This window comes from Cylas formicarius, unplaced genomic scaffold (assembly GCF_029955315.1).
Source record: "Cylas formicarius isolate icCylForm1 unplaced genomic scaffold, icCylForm1.1 PGA_scaffold_4__25_contigs__length_36172078, whole genome shotgun sequence".
NCBI classification, from domain to species: Eukaryota; Metazoa; Arthropoda; class Insecta; order Coleoptera; family Brentidae; genus Cylas; species Cylas formicarius.
The window spans coordinates 15670475-15694301 of NW_026844334.1; the positions used below are offsets into that span (position 1 = coordinate 15670475).

At 34.1% G+C, this 23827-nt stretch overlaps 3 protein-coding genes across 4 annotated transcripts; 1 reads left to right on the plus strand and 2 right to left on the minus strand.

Annotated features, from left to right (window-relative positions):
- Positions 1-348: 348 nt before the first annotated feature.
- Positions 349-2800, minus strand: LOC132700635 (pseudouridine-5'-phosphatase-like). 2 transcript variants are annotated; one of them, XM_060668097.1, is made up of 4 exons: positions 2347-2800; positions 1215-1270; positions 710-1161; positions 349-659 (listed from the first exon to the last, which is right to left on the minus strand). In XM_060668097.1, the coding sequence occupies exons 2-4, from the start codon at positions 1267-1269 to the stop codon at positions 483-485; spliced, it is 684 nt and encodes a 227-aa protein (XP_060524080.1). In that variant the 5' UTR covers position 1270; positions 2347-2800; the 3' UTR covers positions 349-482. The 2 variants fall into 2 exon arrangements, with proteins under 2 accessions (XP_060524080.1, XP_060524079.1); XM_060668096.1 differs by lacking the exon at positions 2347-2800 and adding an exon at positions 1591-1739.
- Positions 2801-3087: 287 nt separating this feature from the next.
- Positions 3088-20912, minus strand: LOC132701176 (uncharacterized). Its single transcript, XM_060668902.1, has 2 exons — positions 19826-20912; positions 3088-4022 (listed from the first exon to the last, which is right to left on the minus strand). Exons 1-2 carry the CDS (start codon positions 20735-20737, stop codon positions 3759-3761), a joined length of 1176 nt encoding a protein of 391 aa, XP_060524885.1. The 5' UTR covers positions 20738-20912; the 3' UTR covers positions 3088-3758.
- A 1146-nt stretch (positions 20913-22058) lies between these two features.
- On the plus strand, positions 22059-23777 carry LOC132701177 (transaldolase). The gene is made up of 5 exons (XM_060668903.1): positions 22059-22540; positions 22610-22841; positions 22898-23029; positions 23085-23347; positions 23402-23777. The coding sequence occupies exons 1-5, from the start codon at positions 22444-22446 to the stop codon at positions 23674-23676; spliced, it is 999 nt and encodes a 332-aa protein (XP_060524886.1). The 5' UTR covers positions 22059-22443; the 3' UTR covers positions 23677-23777.
- The last annotated feature ends 50 nt before the right edge of the window (positions 23778-23827 follow it).

A 23827-nucleotide genomic window follows, 5' to 3' on the forward strand; every position in this document is an offset into this window, starting at 1 on the left:
GATATTCATATTTTAGTGTTGGTAACCTCGGTGATTGTGGTCAATATTCTAGAAGTATAGATCTAGTTATCGGTAATGGGCGAATGATCATTGTACTATCACATGTTGAGTAAGTTTCTTTCGCTCCCTCACTCCCGTTGGAATCCTTTGCATTCAGATAATAGTTTTTATATCAGTCTGAATAAAGTGTTTTAGTTTTTTTAGTAGTGTTTGTCGCTGACGCCGGAATTGTGGAAACGTAGAGAAGCCGTTTGTTTGTTATGGATCCAAACTTTGGATTACAAAGTTTAAATTAACATTAACATTTTTGTGTTAGTAACAATGAACTTCGACATACCGATATAGCCAGTGGGCGAGTGCCTTTAGTAAATGTGCCCGAACGTGGTCTTGGTGTCACAGATCAACAAATTAAAAAAAAGTCTTGGTTAAATTTAATCTTTAACTTGAATATCTAACAGATACTGGCTAGAAAAATTTGTCATCTATTCAAAGGGAGGTAAACCAAATAATTCTGGTTTGAAGTCTTCTAAGGACTTTATGACTAGAGTTGCCGGTTTCCTTAATTCATCACTAACTTCTTCAGCTGGTACTAAAACAGCTTGCATTCCAGCTGCTAATGCACCTTTTACACCATTCGGTGCATCCTCAAGAACAAGGCACTAAAATTAGAGAATAGTGCAATATAACTTATTCATCTACTCAAACAAACCTTCGAAGCACTGGGCTTATCAGGAAACCTCGATGCACAGACTAAAAAAATATCTGGAGCCGGTTTACCATGCTCCACCTCCGGGTCTGATGAAGCACATACTACATGATTAAAATATTTGAACAAATTTCTATGATTTTGAGTCTTTATTTCATAGGAATCCATGGACGAAGATGTGGCTACAGCTATAGGAACACCTTTTTTAGATAAATGTTCCACTAGCTTTTCTGCTCCAGGCATGAGCATGGGGTTTTTTAATTCTTCCTTCATTTTAGCTCTATATTCCACCAAGAATTCCTCATGACTTATTGGCAGTTGACATTCTCGAATTATTATTGATGCAGTTTCTGGTTCTGCGGTACCCAATACTTTTAATTTAATATCTAAAGTATACTGTTTTCCAAACTTTTCAGTCATACTTCCCAAAATTCTCTCATATGCAGATTCAGATTCTATGAAATGTTAACCTAAATATTTTTTAAAAATAGTTTAACAATATTCATACCCAAAAGAAGGCCATCCATATCAAATATAACGTGGGTAACTGGTTTAAATTGCATTCTGAAAATTAATCAAAATTTTTACTAATGAAATATTGCATTGAAAAATTTAATGGTGTTATGCAATAGTGGATGAAATACGCATTAGATGAACCTGCATTAAGATACTTATTATAATTGATAAAATGTTATCAGTTAATAACCAAGAGAATCTAAAATTAAACAATTCCAATATCCAAAATATTAAAATTGTGAACTTCGTCTATTATTATCACAGACGTAGCAAAATGGTACGTCAAGGATTTATATATCAATAAAAAATAACATGCACGCACAGTCAGGCTCCGGGAGGTTATAGTGAACAATAAGATTCCTATCTACCTGTTTCTATCATACAGATTAACAAAGGCACAAAAAAAACCAACAACTAGAAGGCTGTCTTCGAATATCCGTGACGTTTCAGAAACTGCCATTGCATTTCTTACTGATAGAACGCAGAGCCGTATTAAATTTTCTTCTTGTAAACTGTATTTTGGAGTAGAGACTAAAAAAAAATATATATATTCCTACTTAACGTACGATCTTGACCAAAGCTTAAAATGATGTTCACATCAATAGAGCCTCTGTTATCAGCATAGAAGATTCTCGTATGTTGCTTAAATCAGAAATAAATCGCGGGGGTTACTGTTACAAAGAGTCCACACAGTTCGGGTGAAAGGGCCTTATGGAGGGACACTATGGCGAGCGAGCTCGGCACACCTTTGAAAATAATTTCATCGTTTATAAAATTTTGGTCTTTACAGATTTAAAAAGTATTACTCTCCTGCTTTAGTTTATTGCAGAAGCGTTTATCCCAATCAAAAATGGAGAAAAGACCCCCTGTTACCAATGGTGGTAAATCTGTAAAAACTTTCAAAAAAATCCAGATATATGAGAAACAGATGAAAATAAGTAGGAAACTTATCAAAAAATTTCCACAGAAATTCAAAAATAAGAAATATACGGGGTGTTCATTTTAAAATAAGCACTTCCGATGTCCCCGGAAGTGGTGTGATCTCGAAAACATTTTTAAATGAAAGGAAATCTTATTGAATAATCCTTAGTCCAAGAATTTCAAACTTCTAATTTTTTCCTTACCTCAAAATAAATATTGTATGTAAGAGAACGGGGTCCTCTCGGGGTAAAGTGGGTAGCACGAAAACCACGGAACAGACTTCTTACTATTTTACTAAGTTTGCGTGTCTTTAACAATTAGTTCCAGAAGGAATGATCAAATGCGTGAATAAAACGAAAATAGAACTTCGCGTCCCACGCGTAACGCCGTCGAATCGCAACTCACGTGTCGGAATCCGGACTCGTCGTGACGTGCCGGGGTCTGAGCGGGATCAAAGGGTTTTTTGCGTCGGGCCCTCTTAAGGCGTTGCGGTTAAGATAATGGCATCGGTGCAGTGGTGGTTCGTTACATGTATATTTATGTAACATAAAATTAAGATCGATTCTTCTAGATCAATAGCTACAAAAGTTCATCGATATTATATAATCAATAATCAATACAATAGATATATCTTTTTTTTTATCGTACTGATTCGAAAAATCCCCAAAGTCTGGTTTAATCACAAATAAAAACCGATATCTCGCATGGCAAAACAAAAACGTTCAACTTCGATCCATAAAAATTATGGGAAAATAATAAAAATTAACTTAGTTAATATAGATTTCAGAAAATTATTAAATAAGTTTAAACTATCAGATTAATAAATCACAATACATTAGTATATCACCAATAATTAGTCAACATTAAAATGCTTGATAAAAACGTGAAAAAACGTGATAACGTGATATATAGGTGAAAATCTGTACCTACCACAATAAAATAAAAGCAACAATTTGGCGTCGTACTTAAAATTTTAAAAACGTTATGAATAAATATTGCAAATGTGGTATAATTTTCGATATCTTTTACATAATCGAGAAATACGGCAAAAAAACTTGGACATTATACTAAGATTGTCTTTCTGGAAACAGCGTCACGAAAGTGCCCGTAACCAAAATAATGTTTCTTTTGTCACCAAAAAATCAAAATGAGTGTTTCCACAAATACATACAGTATGGTGCGTTAGGTTCACAATGTGTTTTTTTTTTAAATTAGCAATTTTAGTACTTGTAGATAATATCTGACCGCACTTATTTCGAAGTAAAAAACACACGGGGTGAGTAACACGATTTTGACCGAAAGAGAGAATACCAAATTTATTTCCGAAAATCTCAGAAAAGTTTTTCATAATGCAGAGATATTTCAAAAGTTTTACAAAAAAGGTACAAATATTTTTTAATTTTTCCTCGGAAACATAATAAAATTGGTATTTTTAAATAACTTGTGAAAAACTTATTAAATGTATAATTTAATGTAATAAATTTATGCTAGGGTGCTTCGTAGAACTTTTAATTTCTTAATGGTATTTGGTCGATTAAAAAAATAATGATGCACCCCTATATTTCTGTAGTGCAAAACTTAGACAGTACCTATTATATATTATTTTTTATGATTTCTAGTTCTGCAATTGAATAACCACGATAAAATAGGACGTTGCCGTGCTGACTAGCGCGAAAAGAATGGGCTTGTTGATTTCGAAGAAATCTGCCGCGGTAAACGTTACTCTCTTGGTGGTCACCAGATTGATCAGATTTTGTATCTCTTGATATTCCTCTGAATAGATATGAAATTTTTCTTGCAGCTTGTAGCAGATCCCGATCAATTTTTCTGATTCTTTGACGGTCGCGTGGCATGAGAAGGTAATCGCAGACACGGCAAACTGGAATTAAAAGGAAATCATATGGTTTGTGATGTTCTAGGCATTATGCAAGAAGAAAATTTGGAAGCGTTTGTTAAGGAGGGAGGAGTTATATGTCCCAAACTGCAGACGAAGCCCAAAGCTAAGCGAAAATAACTCCTCGCTAGGGATATTCCGATACTAGTAAATACGAGTAGGTACTCGATACTTTTGATTCGATACCAAGTATTTATAGCATCGAATCAATCTTGCGATATTTACTCGGTATCGAAACAAAAGTACTTGGTATCGACTCGAATCAGCCTCAACATTAAAAAAAAACCGAACGCATCAGACAAACTTAATCTCTATCTGATCTATGGTGACGCGTTGTCTCGCGCCAGCCAAGCCGAACTCGTCCGACTTCACTCGACCGAGCCCGAGACAAAAGCGAGAAAGACGTCCGCCCTTCATTTTTTTTCATTGTCAACCAACATCAATTGTCAAACATACAGGAGATTGCTTACAAATAATTTTATTTATTGTAATCATCGGCTTATTATTCCAAGGTTATCATGGAGTTTTTTGTTTAAAGTACGTGCTTAACGTGACGCAAACCTTTATAATAAAAGTTTTCTTTTCCTTCTTAATTTTGTTATAATTATTGTCCTTCAGCGTTCATTAAAATAAATAAAAAAATAATAAAGTGCTAAAAGTATCGATACTTTAGGAGTATTTATTGGAGTAGTATCGAAAAAAGATTTGTGTAATATCGAAATGAGTAGGTATCGATACTTTAATGGTATCGGAACATCCCTACTCCTCGCTGACACCTCATCGAAAGCCCTATTTATTCGATTGTCACATTTTAAAATTGCTCTAAATTATTCCAGCCTTTGTATCGGTTAGTCCGAATAAAACTTTATTTTGATTTATATATAAATAAATGTTTTTAAAAACGCTCTAACGAATTTTGAACATTTAAGTCGTTTAACCTATTTTTTTCGCTTATTAAATTAAAATTAAATTGGGAAGGTTGTAAATAATTTTATGGGAAACTTAGACCTAAGAAATTGGAGAAAAAAAAAGTTGGATTTTCTATTTTTGTTGTAAAGCCCAAAATCCGCCAAATATGTTCTTGGGATTGGTACATTATTGAAATACTTTTTTAAAACGAATATGACGACATAAAGGGAAACAGATTTATTTTAATATTTTCATTTTTAAGATAATTTTTTTATGCGGCTGCACATTCAAATGTATATGCACTATGTTCCAGTTAGCCCGCATTTTTGGTACCGACCATATTTCGCCACGCTGAAGCTCTAAGTTTGTTGATTTTTCCTAAAACTATGTTGGTGGTAATATAGAGCATAAAAAATGCTTTTAAATGGTGTATCATATTTATTACGGTTATTAGGGTCACAAAAGCAAAAGTTGATTTTTATTAGACCATGATCGCTTTCAACAAACATTTGGAAAAACAAAACTTTTGGCTGTCCTTTGATCGCATACACTAAACTAAATAGGACGACTAGACCTTTAGTTAGATACAGGCATTCTTTGTCTAGGTGCCTGATTAAAAATTGAATGTGATAGTGAAAGTGTAATGAACGCCATATTGTATTCTAAATATTTACGATATAAAAAATACATGGAAAAAACATTGGTCGAGCCTCACACTCACCACAGCGATTATATTGCATGTATGATTAGTTTTATTAATTTTATTAGTAAATTATTAAACAAAGTTTGAAATTGTTTTCTAGAATTTATACAACTATTTACATCATTCTCAATAAAAATAAAAAATGATATCCAGAGTTTTCACCAAAACTTAAAACTTAAAACTGGAACAAAAGAAAAAACGCATCTTAAAATCGAAAAGGGCAAGTTAAAATGTGTTTTTTCGATGACCATTATGAAATATGCTACATTTTGTACGATTTTATTTTACTTGGATGAAATGAAAAAATCGAGAAATCTGATTGCGCCACAACTGTGTATATTTATTTGGCACATACATCGGTGATATCTACGGTCACAACATATTTATTTTGTGTTCAATTGGAGTGAATGCGTTTTACCTGATTTATATATTGAACAATAAAGAATTATTAGTTCAACAATTCAGCATTTCTTTGTACTTGACATGACCTGAACTTGACTATAGTGAAACGCGGAATTAGATAGATTGAATACTGTTTTGAACAAATTTGTGTAATAGACTAATGTTCAATTAAATAGGAATATCATTTTTTCTGTAGAGCATAAACTTTAAATTACCAACTTATGTCTTAAGGTAAAATGGTTTTTGCTAGATATATGAATATTGCTTTCATCTAGCATAATAAAAGTACCACTATGAGTAGAACGATATACTTATAAAAAACACGCAAATTTCGCATGGTGTACGTCTTTCTTTCCCTCGTTTTTGTTTCTTCTAACATAAATGAACCACTGCAGGGGTATAAAATGGCATAGGTATGCCGTTTTAACCCAAACCCATGTATGCCATTTTATATCCACGACAACATATTTTGAAACATAACTATAAAAATATAACAACTAGAACTTATTTATACTCACATATTTTTTTAAAAAATTCTATTCTAAGACAAACAAAATATTTGTGGAAGAACAAATAACAAATTCGACATTCGGCGGAAAGAACTAGCCGGAATAAGATGTTGCAAAATTCATGGATTGTCACTGGAACAATTTCACGATATTAGAAGAGTGTTGCCAGTGTAAAGTTTTGGAGTTAAATTGAAAATAAGTGATAGCTATAGGTATAGACCAATCTCCCTTAGTTTGCAAGATTTGTGTATTCCGATAAAAAAAATAAATTTATGTAGTCCTTTCGGATTTCTTAATAAAATGTAAATTTGCAATAACAGGAATTATTAAAGAGGGTGAACAATTAAGATTATAACTAATAAAATATGATGATGATGATAGTGATTAATTATTTTAAGATCAAGTAAATAAAAACTCACATTGAAGTTAGAATAATATCAAAATAGATAAATACTATAGTCGTTGGAGTAGAGCGAAACAATAATAAAGCGCTATTCTATTTCAATCACGTGTGTTCGACGCACTTCTATTTTTCGCAATCCACTGTCTTTTGAAATTTCACCCAATTCTATGGAGTTATATTTCGTTTTGAAGCAATTTTGTCGACAACAAAATTTCGTACAAAAACATTTATTCAAATTTCAACATATCTTTCTGAAATTGCTTTTTATTTAAAGCAAGCCAATGCATGATGTCATTTTTTCAGAGAAATCGTTTGTATTCTCTCGTATCTTCTTGAATGGTAGCTGGCGTTATGCATGACTATAATAGACCCATTAAGAGTAGGATGTAAGTTGTCTTCAAAACCATCGTCGTTCACGTCTTGATGATAGTCTGCATTCGATGTTAATTGAAATGCTAGTAGACAACAATCGAAAAATCCAGTTGCGTTACCAGTGTGAGTCATTATTATTCTTTTACTTTTTCCCGAAGGTTCTTTTATGCCAATAGACCATCCTTAAATAGATGTTTGCCTAGCGCTTTTTAAATATTTTTGATGCCAACGGTGTATCCTTAACTTACCCAAGTTTCATCGAGATTACAGATATTCCTGTGTTCAATTCGCAACTGTGTAACTGTAACTATAACTGTAACTGTGTAACTGCTTTCAAATATCGATCGTCGTCAGCAAATAATTTCGTCTTTTTTCATTAAAAGTGATATTCTGTTTTGAGTATTTTTGAAACGAAAATTCATTTCCTTCAAAGTTTTCCACAATTTCTTCTTAATTATTTCTTTTTTTAAAGTAAAACGAGTATATAATTTATTTTCTTCCTGTGCTTCTCTTTGGTAATCTGATGGGGCAGCGTTTACTCTCATGCACAAGTTGGTACATTGTTGGCTGTCCCACTCCAGTCAAATTCAAACAACAACACTTTTGCAACTCATTGCGAATAATAATTTTCTCATTTTTAGAAAGCGCAGTTTTACTAATCCATTTCTGAACTACAAATTCAGAAGAATGAGCTTTGGCAACAACTGCTGGAAATAACTATAATTCTAATTTCAAAGACTGACCACTCTCAGGACCCTCGATAATCATCATAGGTACAATATACGTCTATCGAATAGGGACAGGACGACTATGTTTTGCATTTCAGTAATGATTTGTAACTCACTCGCATTAAGAAACAAGAACAATAAAAATGTATTACTTTTCACACATAAGAAATTAACAATCATTTTCCAAAGTTTTTCATTTAAAAAATAATAAAGGTTTATCTCAAAATTTGAGAGGCATTCGTTGGGACTTTTTAAAAAAAATTAAAACTAACTGAATAGAAAACCTTACCAAATTAGAAAACGTGGTCATGCTGTTTAGTGCTACCAAATCGATACCAACATCGGTGTTAATGACATAGGCCACGTTAATCACTTGGGCAAAAAACGATGACATTGAAGCAACCTGCAAAATCACGGCCATGAAAGTGAAGAGAATCTGCATCCCGATGAGCTCTGAAAGCGTTTGAACCAGGTCGTTCAAGGTCAAGTATAGACGCCTGGTCTTTTGAACTCGACTCAAATTGTACTTCTCCCTTCCAAAATTAAAACGTTTGCATCTTGATATTTGTGGAACATTAAAAGTATGAAGTTCGTGATCACCATCGCTCTTACATGTTGTCAATACATCAAAACGTATGTCGATACCAAGCAAAACGATTTCAATGTTCGAATGTTTCTAATGTATATCACCAGAGCGTCAGTGCAGATAAACAATGAGAAACAATTGCAAAAGCAGAACTGGAAAAATGGCCTCTTGATAACGCACCGTTCGATTTGGGGTTTTGAGTTTCTCTAAGTAGACTATTTCTTGAAGAAAGTACTCCCACGTTTTTCGTTTTGAGTACTTCTCTGCGGCTATAAACAATATCGCGAAGCATCCCATAATCTCTTTTATGATGTCCAGAAATCTAAATACATTATTAATGTATACGGTGTTGTAAAAATCTAAGCTTCTTGAGTAGAGACAGTTTAAGCACAAAAAGACCACGCCCAAGAGCTGCAGGCCAAGACTTACGGACCAGAATATCTCGTGTAGGAGCTTGTCGTCCGTAAAATCGTAATAGGGTAAAACGCCAAAAAAAAAATTGCGTACTTGATTATGGGGTTTGAAAACCTCACAGCTTTTCGATTATATTTTAAATTCATTGCTCCGGACACTGCTTTCGCGCCGCGTACTTTTAAAACCGGATCAGTAGTGAGTTTTTAATATCAATTAAAATCGAATCGATAATATGAAAGCTAATGTCAACCTCTTAAATTTATAGTATTAGATCGCGGCGAATATGAATATTATATAAAAATGTGGATATTTTTAGAACAACGAAAAAAATTGAGAACCAAAACTAATCAAATAGTCCTGTATAATTTGTATATAAATTTGGACAAAAGGGGCAGGTCCATATCTACATGTATAAAGTAAACTTATGATATTTGAGGTTGTTTTGTATGTATGTTATGTATTGTTTTAAACAGGGTTCAAATTAATGGATTTAGCCACCGGAAATTTGGCCATTTAAGACCACCACCAGCAGCCATTGGCTCTCGACTTTCACCTGGTTAACCTGGCCAACCGCTTGTTCTAGGACTCCCAACGCCAATCCTGTTTATCCAGTTGGTCTTTGGGCTCTCGACACTTTGGCACTCGGTCAGTTGACTCCCGGGCCGCCTTTACATAGTCCACCTGTCCTGTTGCCAATAAAGTTAGTGTTTTGTAAAAGGGAGTGCTAATATTGAGAGCTCTATCCCTAGAAACTACTAACCCGGTCATTGCCAGTAGCTCGTGACAATGTCTAATTAATATGCTTGTTTGTTATATCTAACAATGGCCCACGGAAACATGACTTCACCAACTCACATTTCGAATGAAGCGGCAGATTCCTGTGGTCGTCTTAGACATAAAACTAGCGTTTGACAAGCCTCCTGAATGGGTTAGGTAAGGCGGTGTAGTCATCAGAATACGACCGCCGAAGAAGTGTACAAAATAATTGAGAAAAAGTAGGAATATTTGTAGGAGTACCGGCTGGGGATTAAAATATTGTTTTTTGATTATTATACCAATAGAGATGTTCAGATTAACCCATATGTATGTGTATATTCCAACATTTTTATAACGAAGATAATATTTAATAAATAGTCAGGTGATATGGATTATATATAAGTAATTTTAATATAACATATAATTTCTAGCTATATCGGTATAATTTCAGCAGTAGCAGTTCTGTACTTAAGTATATAAGATCATAATATGGTTCTCATCAGGAAGACGGAAAAATATAGCACTTACGTTGGTATCATTGAAAAAATCCATTTCAAACAACATTAAAACCAAAAATCCTTACCAAGTTAGAAAACGTAGCCATGATGTATAATGCCATCAAATCGACACCAATCTTGATACTTATAACTTGAGCGATGTTAATAACTTGGCCAAAAAACGACGAAATTGAAATAATCTGCATCATCACCGTCGTGAAAGTGAGCAGAATCTGCATCCCGATAAGTTTGGAAAGCGTTTCGACCATGGAATTCATCGTCAAGTATAGCTGCTTGGTTTTTCGAACTCTACCAATTATTGTACCTCCTCCCTGCTCCTGATCCGAAATTAATGAGTTTACGTCTTGGTATTTGTGAAACAATAACAGTATGAGGTTCGCGATCACCATCGCTCTCACTTGTTGCCAATACATCAAAACGTACTTCGACTCCAAATAAGACCACTTTAACGGTCCACCATTTGTAATATAAACCACTAGAGCGTAAGTACAGATAAGCAAGGAGAAACAATTGAAAATGCAGAATTGAATAAATGGCCTCTTAAAAACGCGCTGTTCAATTTCGAGTTTTGCGTGGCTCAAATGTTTCTCTATATAGACCATTTCTTGGAAGAAATACTCCCACGTCTTTCGTTTTGTGTAGCTCTCTGTGGCGATAAACAATATGGCGAAGCATCCCATAACTTCCTTCATAACGTCCAGGAATTTTAGTACATTGCTAACGTATACGACGTTGTAGAAATATAAGCTTCTTCGGTAGAGGCTGTATATGCACAAAATGACAACACTCAAGACCTCCAAGCTGAGACCTATGCACCAGATCATCTGGTATCGAAGCTTGTCGTGGATAAAATCGTAATAGGGCAGTACGCCAAATAAATTCGCGTATTTGACAATAGGATTTAAAAACCTCACAGTCTTTCGGCTATATTTTAACTCCATTAGTCTCTACGACAGTGTTGTTGCGTTACTTTGAAACAGTACAATAAATGGATTGCCGTTGGCTGCTATTTTTGCTTTTAATAACAAGTAAAATCGAATCGATAACGACTAATATGAAAGAAATTCTAATCATCATATTCGTTACCGCTTAAAATAATAGCTCGGCGTTCCTGAATCAGGCTGAATATAAGCTTTATGAGTAAGAAAAGCTTATATACGTAAGACAAGACATTCAGGGTAGGTGAAAAAATTGAGTGTAAAAATAACTAGTATAATGAGCATGTGGAGCGCTATTTAAATTGATCCTGCATAATTAAGACATTTTTTATCAATATGAAATCAATATTGATCAGATATTGATATGCCTATAATGTCTATCAGTGAAGTCCGCGAAAACAGCACTCCACAGTTCGAATATAGTCACTTTCTTGTGGCCTATTTAGACATAATATGCTTCCCAGGATAAACCACGTTAACGAAATAAGTCAGAAGTAGAATGTTCATAAGTCACATAAATTACAATTAACGACTCCGACTGATGTAAATTCATTACCATTGTTTAATTCAAATTTTTTATAAGTAATATTAATAATTGAATAATACGAATGAATAACACATCATCGCAACTAGCTACAAATAAATTTTTTGCAAAGCTTTGTAGTTCTGCACTTAAGTTCAAGTTACAAAACTTTTTATTATCTGAACACATTTTAGTTTACAGGAAAAGACAGTACCTTCGCGTTACCATTTTCATAGACTTGTGTAGCAGTAAAATTTATCCCGGAACTGCTTAATTTTGAACAAAACGACTGTCAAAGGAGCATCACTCAAGAGCTGTTAAAGGATGTCAATGATGAAGCAGATATGCTCAAAAAAGTCCATCACTGGTGACGAATCATAGGTATGTGGTTATAAAATCCCAATGAAAGAACCCAGAATGCCCAAGACTGAAAGAAGCAAGTCAAGTTCGATCAAACGTAAAGGTTTTTGCTTACTGTTTTCTTTGATTATCGTGGCGTAGTACAACAAGAGTTCTTGCCACAAGGTCGTACGGCAATAAGTTATACGCCGTTTACCAGAAGCAATACGAAGAAAACGTACGGAATTATGGGAAAACAATTCATGGCCTCGTTGAAACTTCTTCCTTCCAAAACTCAAAAAACCCATGAAAAGAAGGAGGCTTGGAACGATTGAAGAGATAAACAAAGAAAAGTGCTTACCGGAAGTGCTTCGAGGGTTGGAAAAAACGTTGGCGCAAGTGTATTATATCTAGGGTAGATTACTTTGAAAGACACAACATTAATTTTGATGAATAGATAAATACTTTTTGATCAAACTTAAAAGTCACCTTACTTTTTGAACGCACCTCGTACAACAGTGTTATCTACGGTCGCAACATATTTTCTGTAGATTATAACTTGCAAAATTATCAACTGATATTTCAAAGTAAAATGCTTTTTGAAAGCTATGAGAATATTGCTTTCATACCAAGCATAATAAAAGTAAAGAAGTTGATATTACCACTACCAAATTCTTCTAAATAAATGAACTACTGCAGCGGTATAAAAAGGCATAGCTATGTCGTTTCAACCCAAACCCATGTATGTCATGTCATAACCATAACAACATATCTTAAAATATACCTACAAAAACAGAACAACTAGAACTTGTACTTTGTACCTTGAACATAATATTTTCTTTTAGAACTTTTCTTACTTTTCAAGAATTTTTGCACATTAATCTAAAACAAACAAAATGTTTGTGGAAGAACAAATAACAAATTCGATATTCGGCAGAAATAACTGGCCGGAAGACGATGTTGCGGGAACAAACGGATTGTCACTGGCACAGTTTCACGATGTTAGGACAGTGTTGCCAGTGTACAGTTTGGGCGCTAAATCGAAAACAAGTAATAGGCCGTTTTAACTTATTTTGTCATTATAGACCATTAGACCATAATAGACCAATCTCACATGGTTTAGATAAAAAAAATAAAATCTATTAGTGTAGTCCTTTCGGAGGTAATAGATTTCTTAATGCGAGAGAGTAAGAAAATTCAAATTTGCAAAGACAGGGATTATTAAAAAGGATAAACGATTTAGAGATTATATCGTAAAGTTCAGATAAATTGGAATAATTGTTTCCGATAAATTATCTATTTCAGTTTTTATGCTTTACACGCCCCGAATCGTTCTTAAATTAAAATCACATTAATCTGCATACATTAGAAAAACGAATTTGGTGTATGAAAGTAATATGATATACTATACTATACAAGTATTTTATTAGAATAACCAATGAAATCCATGATCATAATTGAGATATTTTGTTAAATGATTGATTATTTTATGATCAAGTATATAAAAATATACATGGAAGTAAGAATAATATATAGATAAATTGTAATAAATATTAATGTTAAAAAAGTCTATTATTTACAATATTAACAATTTCAGATGTACTATGGTCGTTGGAGTCCAGAGAAATAATAATTCTTCTATTTCAATTACATATTTTCGACGGACTTTTTAAAAGCGGTATTACGCCTTGCCACAAAAAACGTTCGGCCAATTCTATAGGGTTATATTTCGTTTTGAAGCAATTTCGTCGACAACACAATTTCGTACAAAAATACTTATTCAAGTTCCAACATATCATTCTGAGATTGCTTTTTATTTAAAGTAAGCCAAAAAAGATGTCATTTTGTCAAAGAAAACGTTTGTATTTTCTCGTATCTTCTTGAATAGTAGCTGGAATTATCCATCACTATAACACACCCTTTAGGAATAGGATGGAAGTAGTCTCCAAAACCATCATCATTCATGTTTCGATGATAGTCTCCATTCCATGTTAATTGAAGTTTCATCCAGATTACAGATATTCCTGTTTTCTTTTGGAAACTTCGAATATCGTCCTTATTTATTGAAAGTGATTTTCTGTTTTGAGTTGTTTTGAAAGTTTTCCACAATTCCTTCTTACTCATAAGTGGCATAAAATCATTTCACACATAATTTTATCCAAGGTTGGTATTTATTTATATTATTTTTATGAATTTTGACTCTTTCTGGCAAAGAGCTTTGAACACATTGAGAGTAATAATTTTCTCATTTTTGCAAAGCGTAGTTTTACAAATCCGTTTCTCAACCACAAATTAAAACTTTGCAAAAACTAAGGCAACTATTCGTCCACCCGCCGTGCTGTGGATTAGGGATAAGACCACCAAGTTTTGCAGTTCAATAATGATTTGCACTAGCATTAAGAAACAAGAAAAATAAAAATTCATTAGAATTTGCTCATAAGAAAGAAAGGTTTTATTTTTATATAATTATGAAGTTTTATTTAGAGAGAGAAAAACACATTAGTCGGAACTTTGAAAAACAAAATTAAAACTAAGCAAATAGAAAATCTTACCAAACTAGAAAACGTGGCGATAGTGTATAATGCTATCATATGGATACCAACATCGATATTAATGACATGTGCAACGTTCATCACTTGGGCATAAAACGATGACATTGAAGCAACCTGCAAAATGACGCTCGTGAAAGTGAACAGAATCTGCATCCCGACGAGCCCTGAAAGCGTTTGAACTAGAGCGTTCAATTTCAAGTATAACCTTCTGGTCTTTTGAACTCGACTCAAAACTGTACTTCTCCCTTCTGAAATTAATACGTTTGCACCTTGGTATTTGTGAAACATTAAAAGTATGAAGTTCGTGATCACCATAGCTCTCACATGTTGCCAATACATCAAAACGTATTTCGACAGCAAGTAAGACGTTCTCCATGTTCCAAATTTTGTAATGTTCATCATCAGAGCATAAGCGAAGATAAACAATGAGAAACAATTGCAAAAGCAGAACTGGAAAAACGGCCTCTTAATAACACACCGTTCGATATGCAATTTTGAGTTACTCAAACGTTTCTCTATGTAGACAATTTCTTGCAGAAAGTACTCCCACGTTTTTCGTTTTGCGTAGCTCTCTGCGGCTATAAACAATATCGCGAAGCATCCCATAATCTCTTTTATGATGTCCAGGAGTTTAAATACATTATTAATGTATACAGTGTTGTAAAAATTCAAGTTTCTTTCGTAGAGGCTGTATAAGCACAAAGCAACAACACCGAAGAGCTGCAGCCCAATACCTACAGACCAGAGCGTCTCGTATCGGAGCTTGTCGTCAATAAAATCGTAATAGGGTAGTACACCAAAAAAATTCGCGTACTTGATTATGGGCTTTAAAAACCTCACAGTTTTTCGATTATATTTTAGATCCATTGCTCCGCACAATGTTGTCAGTCGCGTAACTTTAAAACCGGACCATTAGTTACATGCCGTAGCCCGCCATTTTGGTTTTTAATAAAAATTAAAACCAAATCGATAATGACTGATATGGAAGCTATTGTAATCATCATTTACACTTGCAACCTCTGAAATTAATAGTTCGCTGTTATTGGATCGTTGTGAATATGAATATATGAAAAAGAAATGCTCTGAAAAGATAGTATAATGAGCTTAGCAAAGCAAAGTAACTTACTAAGATTGAACCATTTAAATGGATCCGTTTGTATATAATCCTGGAGAAATGCGGCAGCTTAATATATATACTATATAATATTTTATGTTGTTTTGAATGTATGTTGTTAGAAATAATTTTAAAAATGGTTTCTAATTATAATTAGTATTCACACGACTAGCAGCCACTGTATAGTCAGCTTGTCTCGAACCCTAAAAGCCACACCTTGCGTTTGGCAAGTTAATGTGTTGTAAAAGGGATTATTAATATTGAGAACCCACGTACCGGGTCATTCCCAGTACAACTTGCTTGTTTTTTATGCCTAACAATGCTTAACGGAAACATCACTCCATCAACTCACATGTCGATTGAAGCGCCACATTCTCGGGGTTAAACTAGCGTTTAACAAGTCTCCTCGATGAGCTGGGTTGCTGTGAAGGGGAGAGACTTATCTACTCTTTTCCTCCCTTGTTGTGGACAATATTCTAACAGTATTATGTAGACAGTTGACAACAGTGTTATTAAAAGCCCAAATCTTGTTCAGACGTTCGGATTAACCCATATAAATTATAATTAATGACTCAGAGTCTAAAAGCCACATATCCATATTTCCAAGTCCATATTAAGTTGATTACTTCAATTATTTCATATACATATTATGTACATGTTACATAGTAATGTAAAAATTATTTATTTTACGATTATTGTTTATTCCAAAATTTTTAAAAAGAACCTAATATTTTAAAATAATTAAATGATATGGATTATTACTAAGTTGTTTAAATATAACTGCACAGGTATAGTCTATACAAACATTTGCATTTCTGTACTTAATTATATAAGAATATAAAATTGTTCTTTATCTCTTCATTAATGTTAAATATATATATATATATATATATATATATATATATATATATATATATATATATATATATATATATATATATATATATATATATATATATATATATATATATATATATATATATATATATATATATATATATATATATATATATATATATATATATATATATATATATATATATATATATATATATATATATATATATATATATATATATATATATAGTTCACGTATTGATTCACGGATGGAAAAATGTGATGACACTATATATATATATATATATATATATATATATATTCTCACGTATTGATTCACGGATGGAAAAATGTGATGACACTATATTCCGGGATATCATCCGTTCGCTCGTTGAACTCCGACTGGAATCCTGCATCCGACTGGAATCCTGCAAATCTTGCATCCGACTGGAATCCTGCAGACGTTTCGCCAAAATCTCACTTGGCATCTTCAATGCTCGCGCTCCGAAAACACTTCGAACACTATATATATATATATATATATATATATATATATATATATATATATATATATATATATATATATATATATATATATATGATCCTGACTAAAGTCGTAGTAGGGTAGTATGCCAAAAATATTCGAGTAGTTAACTATGGGTTTTAAAAACCTTACAGTCTTTCGACTGTATTTTAAATCCATGGCGTTCCTTACACCACAACGTGTCGTGTTGCAGACCGGCCGCTGTTATTTCTGTTTTTATTAGAAATTAAAACCGAATCGATAATGAATAATATGCTAATTACAACTAACTCCCTCAACCTCTTATAATAATCAGGTCTGTATACTTGGATTAGGTCGATTTCAATTTTACGAGGATCAAAAGCTGTCAAGAATCTACAGGACGCTTGCAAAATCATAATAGTGTACGACAAAAATATTCGCGGCATCAATTATAACTATCAAATATTTTACAGTTTCCACGTTTAATCCGTGATACCCCAAAAATTGTAATGCAACTATACTGAAGCTTCAGTTGAGCTCTGAAGAAGTCAACAGGATGATTGACGAAACGCATCTCCGATTGCAAGAAATCAAAGTGTTACTAGGAAGCGTTCGAATGGATGCCATGGGACTTTCTGTCTAACTGACTTGGCCAAGTCCAACATTTTCAGACTGGTTTTTTCTGTTTTCTATTGTAAAATAATTACAATTCCAGTTACTGCTGCCTGTAAATCTGCATGTTTTAGAAACTATTCATTCATTCATCGGAATCAGTTCCCTTGGTAGGGACTGAATGTTTACGAAACTTTTGCTGTTGTTTCTGTTTCCAAAAACAAGTTGCGGCGAACAGCAATAATAATACCCAACCTGTTTAATCTTGTTCTAAACTATGCGGCCAAACTTGCAACCTGTCGTAAATTGTGTTCATATGGCCATGCTTATAACCCGCGAAAGCGGTTTTCTACTCTAGCCCAGATTAAAAACTGGGAAGACAGTGATTTTATAAATTGGCATAAATAATTTAACTGATTTTGAAAACCCAAATATCTAGAAGTTCGCATCAAGCGTTACTCAATTACTAGATAAAATGTTTATGCATTAACCCATTTAACCATTTTTCATTCTCTGAATCGTTTTCTTCCTAGTTTTCTTAGCAATATTCAATTCGTTCCAGTTTGGCATTACTTTTGCACTACTGCTTTCATTCACAATTTTCAGTAGACGTTCATATTAGAATTAATTAATACTAAAATGTTCATTTATTTTATTTTCTTTGATAAAGACTTCAATTTCAAACATGTTTGGACACGCTCAGCAGTTAACAGATTAGAAACTGGATAGATGCGGTTGTTCTAATACTACAATATTTTTGTAATGAAACTATTTTAATTTCAATTAGAATATTGATATTCATTTTTCATCTTTTTAATAAATTTCCGCTATTCTACTACCCAGATAAAGGAAATAGTGAAGTTAAATGTGGCTGTTTAGTTCGAATTTTGAAATTAGTTCTTCCAATATGGCGGTAAGATATATCTCCTAAAGTTTTATAAATACTAGAGATAATGACGAAGTGACAGTACAACAGAATATGCTGCTTTGAATATTGGGTTAAATTTTATCACAATATTCAAATAAAAATATTGTTTTTTTTTTAGTTTCATGTTCCTCATTTTAAGAATCTGGGTTTACATACAAGGAGGTTGAATATTAAATTTAAATAGCATTGCACAGTCTCCGGAGAAGGCCTCGATCGATTTGGAATTTTGCGTTACCGAAATGTTTCTTGATCTAGATTATGTCTTGGGAAAAAATACTCCCACGTTTTTCGTTTCATATAGCTCTCTACTGCCATAAGCCATATCGCGAAGCACCCGATAATTTCGTTCATAGTATACAAGAACTTTTAGGTTAGGTTTTAGTTTCTTCCGTAAAGGCTGTATGTGAACAACACGATAATACCCATCACCCCTGACCACGAACTACGCACCTGAGCGTCTCGTATAGCTAGCGTGAGTAAAATCATAGTACGACAGTACACCAAAGAAATTCAATTCAATTCAATGATGCGTTTCACAGATAGCTGTTGGGCAAGACTACCAGGATCATTCACCAAAGAAATTCAATTCAATTCAATGATGCGTTTCACAAAAAACTGTTGGGCACGACTACCAGGATCATTCGCCCATTGCCGACTTCCGTCGAACTAAAGAAATTACAAAACCTTACAGTTTTTCGATAACATCCATCCATGCAGGTCTACAAAACAATGTCATCGTGGCGAGCAATTAAAAAAAAAAAACGTATGACCTGTTGTTTCAATAAAATTTACAAAACTACAATTGGTATTATAGAATAGAGGCTTTAGGAAAATATACAGGGTACTTGAAAAATATCCCAAACGCAGTACAAAATATGCCCATAAACATAGGGTCGGTTTGTGGGCATATTTGTGTGTTTGTGTGTACATTTTTTAACCTTTAATATCTACTTTGTCTTTTTTTGATCTTTTTAATTTTAGTAGTCACGCTATTATTTAAAGAAGCAAAAGTTCAAGTGAGAATTGCAAACTTTCCCTATGGAGGATGTCGTTTATACCGATAGTCATGTAGTACTTTACGGTCCTTCTTTTTTTAGTTTACTTTTTAAAGTGTTTATAACAATTAAATTCATTTCTTACCAAGCTTGATATGCAGAGCAGGAGGTTCAATAGGATGAGGTCGAAATGAAATTCAATGGACAAGATGTGCGTGACCCTCATCGGCTGAGCTAGTCGCGAGAATACTGACACCAGTTGCATCGACTTCACTATGAATATATACAGTATCTGCTTTCCCAGGAGTCTGTTGAACGTGCGGATCGTGTCGTCCATTTTGAGATAAGTTGCCTTGATTTTAAACATTCTAATCGAGCGTCGTGTGTTCTGCACAATAACTTTGTTGATGCCGCGGTATTTGTGGAGAGCGAGCAATGCAAAATTTGCTATTACAATTGCCCTTAAACTCTCAACATAGTTTAAGAACAATCTGGATATCAGATAAGACGGATTGAAATGATTGTCTCGATATACCCACACCAGTATGGCGTACAGGGAGAACAAAATCCAAAAGACTTGGACGAAGCAAAACTGCACGAAAGGATTTCGTAACACGTTTGTCTCCCTTACATTCCGTCCGCTGTCGCACCATTTGGTACAGCTTTCCAAGTCCGCCAATTGATGAAAAAATTTCTGCCAGAGGTTTCTATTCAAATGAGTTTCCACGATGGTGAAACAAATGGTTAGAGAACCGACGATTTCCGTAGCAAGGTCCAGCAGGACAAGTACGTTGCTGTTGTATATATCATATAAATGCTCCAGCCTTCCATGCAAACTATAAACTGTCACCGCACCATAGCAGACAATCTGAAATGCAAGCCAGAAAAGCCTTTTTTTAGATGTCACAATTCGTTTCCCCACAAAATCGTACTTGGGTACACTGCCAAATATATTTGCGTAAAACAATATGGGCACTAAAAACATTATCGACCTGCGAGTGTATGTTAATTCCATCGTTTCAGTTCTGTTGGCGTTGTAAAAATTCTCTTGTTCCATCAAAAATATTAGATGTATGATGAACCACTTAGGAAATTAAATGAAAACAAGCTAGATAAATAGGCAGCGTATGTCTTTGTGTAATAAATATCGATAACTACAAAATGCTTAAAGCTCAATAAACTGGAAGCCTTTAAAAAGGGTCTGCATGTTATTTTCTAGAAACTTTCTACAAAAAATACGCTAATCTTTTTGGCATATTACAACGACACAGTCAGATACAAAGTACTAATATTCGAATAAGGAAAATCGATCTTCGGCTCTCAAAAAGAGACTCGGGGAAGGCAATCCGGACCTGTATTGTAGCATGTTTAAGGAAGGCGAGGTAAAGGAAAAGGAAGCGTCGACAGGTTCGACAAAGAGGCAAATAGAAAGTAAAAATAAGCAATGCGTTCGGTATTCTGTCCCAGACGCAACGGATTTTTGGTCACAATATACAGAGCAAAGAGTATAAGATAGAGGGGAAGGCTTCCATTAGTGGCAATGTTAAAAAGCGTACACGAGTTTGAGCGCCTCTAGTGATTGTGTCCAGTTATGAAAACGGAAAATGCGCGGGACGCACGGTTCAATTCAATTTAAAGTTTGAAAAGTAAAATGTGAAACAAAAAATTATGTGGAAATAGTTTTGTTTTATTATTAAAATATAAATAAAGTGCTGCTATCCGTTACAAGCTACTGTAGTATTTTCAGTGTGACGCATAACTTTAAACCGCCATGACAATACTTTAGTACTTGCGACACAAATATTATACGGCTTTCGTAACAGTATACACGACCTTCCCTTCTATCTTATACTCTTTGGTAATGATTATGCTGATAATACAAGAACTTTTGAAGCGACGATTCAAATAATATTGAGAAGAGATATGCTCATTTTACAGTCATGTCAATTTCTCAGCCAGTTTGTCATCAAATAAAATGAGTATGCTTGGTCTTACTCAAAATCATATAATATAATTTAGAACATTTTCACAAAGCTCTTGAAGAAAAGAAATAAAAATAAAATTGAAATTACCTCACAATCACAGATTAATTTAACTGGCTTCTCTGAGCCCTGAGCGAATAGATTTACATTCGACTGGTCTTATGGGGGCTATACACATGCAGGCAAGTCCGTACACAAGTGTGTCCAGATAAGTCCGCGAGCAAGTGCGAAACGAATTGCGTCCACACACTATTCAGGTAAACCTCGAGGTTCACCAATTGGTGGGGCCTGCTGCTGTGCGAAAAATAAGTTGGCCTTCGCACTTGCTCCAAAAATCAGACACAATCTGATTCGCTTCCAGCCGCGCTTGGAACTAAACGCGCAGTGAGTTTGACTCATTCACATTCGCACTTACTCGCGTGTCTCGACCTGTACCGGCAAGTCTTAACACTTGCCTGCATGTGTATAGGTCGCTTAAGAGCAATTATGTAGATGCTAGATGTAATTCACGAAAGAGTAAAAAATTTGATCCGACTATTAACGAACGCAGCTTTAATCCTTTCGTGATACCATCAATACCAGCTGACTATGACAGTAAATAGAAACGTGGCCAGAGCCCTTCTCCTTGAAGTACATGTAAAGGTGAAATAGATAACCTTTATGTTCATAATCTGGAACTTTCTTATCGAGGGTCGCTTAATCACGCTGACATAAAGATTCGGGGTTACGCGCATACGAAAAAGATTTACTTTCAGAAAGTTAAATAAATACGGTACCGGCTATGTCAGAACCACAGTCGAAAAAAAGCAAGATGTCTAGCTCCTTGGAACAACTTAAGGCTCTCACCACCGTGGTCGCCGATACCGGCGACTTTGAAGGTTAGTTTAGATTTGAATAAGAAAATATTTATGGAATGCTGGTCATTTTGTGTGCTTAAATTTTTGCAGCCATGAAGGCTTATAAACCAACTGATGCAACAACAAATCCATCGCTTATCTTGCAAGCAGCCGCTTTGCCGCAGTACAAAGCATTGATTGATAAGGCAGTACATCATGCAAATAAAGTAGGCAGCACCCTTGCAGAAAAGACTGAGGCTGCATTAGATATACTCTGTGTTTTATTTGGAGTAGAAATCTTAAAAATAGTCCCTGGTAGGGTTTCTACTGAAGTCGACGCAAGGTGAGAATATTTAACGTAGCTCTTAATTACTGGCTATTAAACTGAGTTTTTTCCAGATTATCCTTTGACAAGGATGCTAGTGTTGCAAAAGCCTTAAAAATCATAGAATTATATGCTGAACATGGAATATCCAAAGACCGTATTTTGATAAAACTGGCGTCAACATGGGAAGGCATACAGGCCGCCAAGTATGGTGATTATTTAAGAGTTTAACAAGTAGGTCTTATAAGTTTACATTTATAGGATATTAGAATCAAAGCATGGTGTTCACTGTAACTTAACCCTTCTTTTTAATTTTGCTCAAGCGGTAGCTTGTGCGGAGGCTGGAGTCACATTGATTTCACCATTTGTTGGGCGTATCCTGGACTGGTATGTGGCAAATACAGAAAAAAAGTCATATTCGGGAGAAGAAGATCCTGGAGTAATATCTGTGCGCAATATTTACAACTATTACAAAAAGTTTGGTTATAAAACTGTAGTCATGGGTGCCTCTTTTAGAAATATTGGTTAGCAAATTAGCCCCACTTTTATAAATTTGCATTGAAATTTTTCATTTTTAGAGGAAGTTAAAGCCTTAGCGGGCTGCGATCTCTTAACCATTAGCCCAAAACTTCTGGGAGAATTGGAGGTCAGTACTGCCCCTGTTGTTAAAAAACTTAGCAAAGAAGCAGCAGCCAAGCTTTCACTCGACAAATTGGAATTGAGTGAGGCTAAATTTCGGTGGCTGTTGAATGAGGATCAAATGGCAACTGAAAAACTGTCAGATGGCATAAGGAAATTTGCTGCCGACGCAATTAAGCTTGAAAATAAAATTAAAGAGCTTCTTAAAAAATAAATAAAGGTTGATTTGATGTTTACATATTTTTTAAACATTTGGTACTTGGATATTTGTACAGGGTAATAAGTAAATTGAGGAAATAAAGAATATTACTTCTATTTGTTGTTTGTGGTTTTCATTAGTAACGGTATTCGCATTATATTACTTT

Excerpts from the sequence above, each read along its gene's own strand:
- LOC132701177 (XM_060668903.1), top strand. The coding sequence starts at position 22,444 with ATGTCAGAACCACAGTCGAAAAAAAGCAAGATGTCTAGCTCCTTGGAA. Across the intron at positions 22,842-22,897 it reads TCTACTGAAGTCGACGCAAG|ATTATCCTTTGACAAGGATG; the intron begins GTGAGAATATTT and ends AGTTTTTTCCAG. Across the intron at positions 23,030-23,084 it reads GAAGGCATACAGGCCGCCAA|GATATTAGAATCAAAGCATG; the intron begins GTATGGTGATTA and ends TTACATTTATAG.
- LOC132700635 (XM_060668096.1), bottom strand. The coding sequence starts at position 1,682 with ATGGCAGTTTCTGAAACGTCACGGATATTCGAAGACAGCCTTCTAGTT. Across the intron at positions 1,271-1,590 it reads AATCTGTATGATAGAAACAG|AATGCAATTTAAACCAGTTA; the intron begins GTAGATAGGAAT and ends ATTAATTTTCAG. Across the intron at positions 660-709 it reads ATAAGCCCAGTGCTTCGAAG|TGCCTTGTTCTTGAGGATGC; the intron begins GTTTGTTTGAGT and ends CTCTAATTTTAG.
- LOC132701176 (XM_060668902.1), bottom strand. The coding sequence starts at position 20,737 with ATGGAACAAGAGAATTTTTACAACGCCAACAGAACTGAAACGATGGAA. Across the intron at positions 4,023-19,825 it reads TGCTCTGCATATCAAGCTTG|TTTGCCGTGTCTGCGATTAC; the intron begins GTAAGAAATGAA and ends TTTTAATTCCAG.